General features: G+C 40.8%; 1 protein-coding gene across 1 annotated transcript; it reads right to left on the bottom strand.

Annotated features, from left to right (window-relative positions):
* Positions 1-680: 680 nt before the first annotated feature.
* Positions 681-2,701, bottom strand: FOXO1 (forkhead box O1). Its single transcript, XM_019474867.1, has 2 exons — positions 1,345-2,701; positions 681-957 (listed from the first exon to the last, which is right to left on the bottom strand). Exon 1 carries the CDS (start codon positions 2,618-2,620, stop codon positions 1,358-1,360), a length of 1,263 nt encoding a protein of 420 aa, XP_019330412.1. The 5' UTR covers positions 2,621-2,701; the 3' UTR covers positions 681-957; positions 1,345-1,357.
* Between the last annotated feature and the right edge of the window lie 286 nt (positions 2,702-2,987).

The following is a 2,987-nucleotide window of genomic DNA, read 5'->3' as shown; positions in this document are numbered from 1 at the left end:
GAAATGTGTGGCAATTTTGAGTAAAATCATGCAGTTCGTACTGCTGCAAGGCAAGTCCACAGTTATCTCAATTCGTAAGAACACAGGTAACTTCAACGAAGGTTAAACTTACTTAGGGCATGAGATCATCACAGTATTCTTACAAAAGTTTATAAACTTTTCTTGGACCAAAACAGATAGTCTTAAAAAACAATTCTTCTTCTACAGATCATACTGTACAAAACCGAAAGCACAACATGATGTAAGTAAGAGTCTTTGCTGTGATTATATGGTGTAGTGAATTTGGCACTTCAGAGTAATGAAATTTCCAATGGCACAGTTCTTATCTACAGCAGCACATAACCTGCAAACCTTGGGCAAACATCCTGTACAGGAAAATACTCTCTCTGCTGCCAACTCTGACAAAAGGAAGAAAAAAGAAAAAAAAGACCCAAAAAAAAGCTAGTGCATGCGCACAGCTTTGTCAAGAAAATTAAAAAGGAAGGTGAAGGACATCTTTGTACTGCTTTTCTCAGTTCCTGCTGTCAGACAAGTCTGGAGTATTTAACCGTAGCCTAGGAAGAAAAAAAAAAACAACAAAAAGAACAAATTAACATTCACACCAAAAGGTTAAATCTATTAAAATATGCTCAAACTAGCTTTAAGATAACTTAAATGGGGAAAAAAAAAATATGGTGTAGTGAATTTGGCACTTCAGAGTAATGAAATTTCCAATGGCACAGTTCTTATCTACAGCAGCACATAACCTGCAAACCTTGGGCAAACATCCTGTACAGGAAAATACTCTCTCTGCTGCCAACTCTGACAAAAGGAAGAAAAAAGAAAAAAAAGACCCAAAAAAAAGCTAGTGCATGCGCACAGCTTTGTCAAGAAAATTAAAAAGGAAGGTGAAGGACATCTTTGTACTGCTTTTCTCAGTTCCTGCTGTCAGACAAGTCTGGAGTATTTAACCGTAGCCTAGGAAAGAAAAAAAAAACAACAAAAAGAACAAATTAACATTCACACCAAAAGGTTAAATCTATTAAAATATGCTCAAACTAGCTTTAATATAACTTAAATGGGGAAAAAAAAAAAATCATTAATTGCTAGTTACCAGCAAGCTTTTTGTTTAAAATATCAATGGCAAAACATTAGTGCTCCACATGAAGTAACAGAAGTTGGTATGTGACAATCCTAATGCACTGGTGCAAACTCGATTTACAAACTAATAAAGGACTGGAAAGTGACTGACTCTAATAGAGGCACTTCACATGCCAACACAGAAGACCACCCAGATTTTAAGCATTTTGACATCTCTTTTCCCTTTAGTTGTTTTTCAGATTTATTATAAAAAGCACAGCTTACCTCCTACTACATCCTAGCCTGACACCCAACTGTGTGTGGTTGTCTTTACGCTGTGCTGAAAACTTTGGTTAGGCAATACACTGTCAAAGTTAAAATCTAACGTTTCTCCATCCATAAGGTCATTACGGATAATCGACTCCATGTCACAGTCCAACCGTTCAATTAACATGTCATCTAAGTCACTGGGAAGCTTCTCCTGGTGGAGGGAAACAATTCCCACCCTTCCGTAGCCATTGCAACTGTTAACAGGGGCGTACGGGTTCATAGCATTCATCTGCATTGGGTGACTCATAGGCACTTGTAACGAAGTCTTCACTGTCGACAAGCGATTTAGACCTGAAGTATGTGACATGGTGTTCACTGTGTGTGACAAGGCACGACCATTAACTGCAGGTGTTGGCTGGTTATGTCCTTGGTGAGGGCGGGCGTTAGGGTTCATCATTTTGTTGTGGGGCGGTTGACTGCCGTAAGTTGGCATCACCGAGTTAGCAACCATCAGCACACTTTGGCCCAGCGCCCTGCCACCAGCCTGGGAAACACCAATGTCTACTGATGCCAAGATATCATTGTGCGGCGGAGAATCAGAAGTCAGTAACTCCTTCAGAAGTCCTGCAGGACAGTTATATTGGCTCATCGATCCATAGCTTGATTTACTGTCTTGAAGAGTCTGCATAGGAATCTGGGGCAAAGAGTTCATGCTAGCTTGAGCATACGTAAATTTCCTGTAGTCTGGATTTGGTGAACCTATACTTGTGGTCGAGGATGCAAACGAGTAACCTGGTGTTTGCTGCATCAGGGTAGCAGATGAAGACTGGGTTGACACAGTCATTGACGTATTAGGTGACAAGAGATTAAGGTTATCCAAAAGATTTTCCATGTTCTCAGAATTACTCATCTCTGAAAGGCTGGGTAGAGTAGAAGTCATTTTGGTGGCTGATGATGGGTATACCATGGAGTGCACATCCCCATCTCCAAGATCATCTTGCTCTGGCAAAATAGGAGAAAGTCTTCCGCTAATCGTACTAGCATTAGAGCTAGTTCTAGGTCGAAATGTACTCCAGTTATCAAAGTCATCGTTGCTGTGAGAGCTGGGGCTCGCAGGCCACTTCGAGAACTGCGATCCGGGGCTGTCACCATTTCCCTCTTGACCAGACTGAAGGGATGCTTTTTTCTTGGCAGCTCTGCCTCTGCTTTTGGCAAACTTGCTGTTGTTATCCATGGATGCCGCTCGCCTCCTAGGAGATTTGCCACTCTTTCCTCCTTCAGGATTGAGCATCCACCAGGAACTCTTCCCTGTTCCCTCATTCTGCACTCTGATGAACTTGCTGTGCAGAGACAGGTTGTGACGGATTGAATTCTGAAAAACAAAATAAGGTGTAAGAAATGGAGAAAACATGCTTCTTTTATGGTGTACTAATATTTGTCTTTGCAAACATACTCTCATTTTGTTAGAAAACATGGGTTAATCATGAAATGGGAAAACATGCCAGTCCAGAAACATCTTTTATCAGCTCACGACTCAGAACTGGCTGAAACGAGCTTGCAGAGAGTTGCCATGTCAATTTGTCTGTCATGTGGCCTGATCACATCTGACATTATAAAAAGTTAAATAAAATACTGAAGGAGCTGTTCTGAAATACAAA

The sequence above is a fragment of the Aptenodytes forsteri genome, unplaced genomic scaffold, assembly GCF_000699145.1.
Source record: "Aptenodytes forsteri isolate BGI_AS27 unplaced genomic scaffold, ASM69914v1 Scaffold155, whole genome shotgun sequence".
In the NCBI taxonomy this organism is placed as follows: Eukaryota; Metazoa; Chordata; class Aves; order Sphenisciformes; family Spheniscidae; genus Aptenodytes; species Aptenodytes forsteri.
The sequence above is the reverse complement of the archived record's forward strand: the minus strand, read 5'-3'. Positions and strand labels throughout refer to the sequence as shown.

Excerpts from the sequence above, each read along its gene's own strand:
- FOXO1 (XM_019474867.1), bottom strand. The coding sequence starts at position 2,620 with ATGCTCAATCCTGAAGGAGGAAAGAGTGGCAAATCTCCTAGGAGGCGA.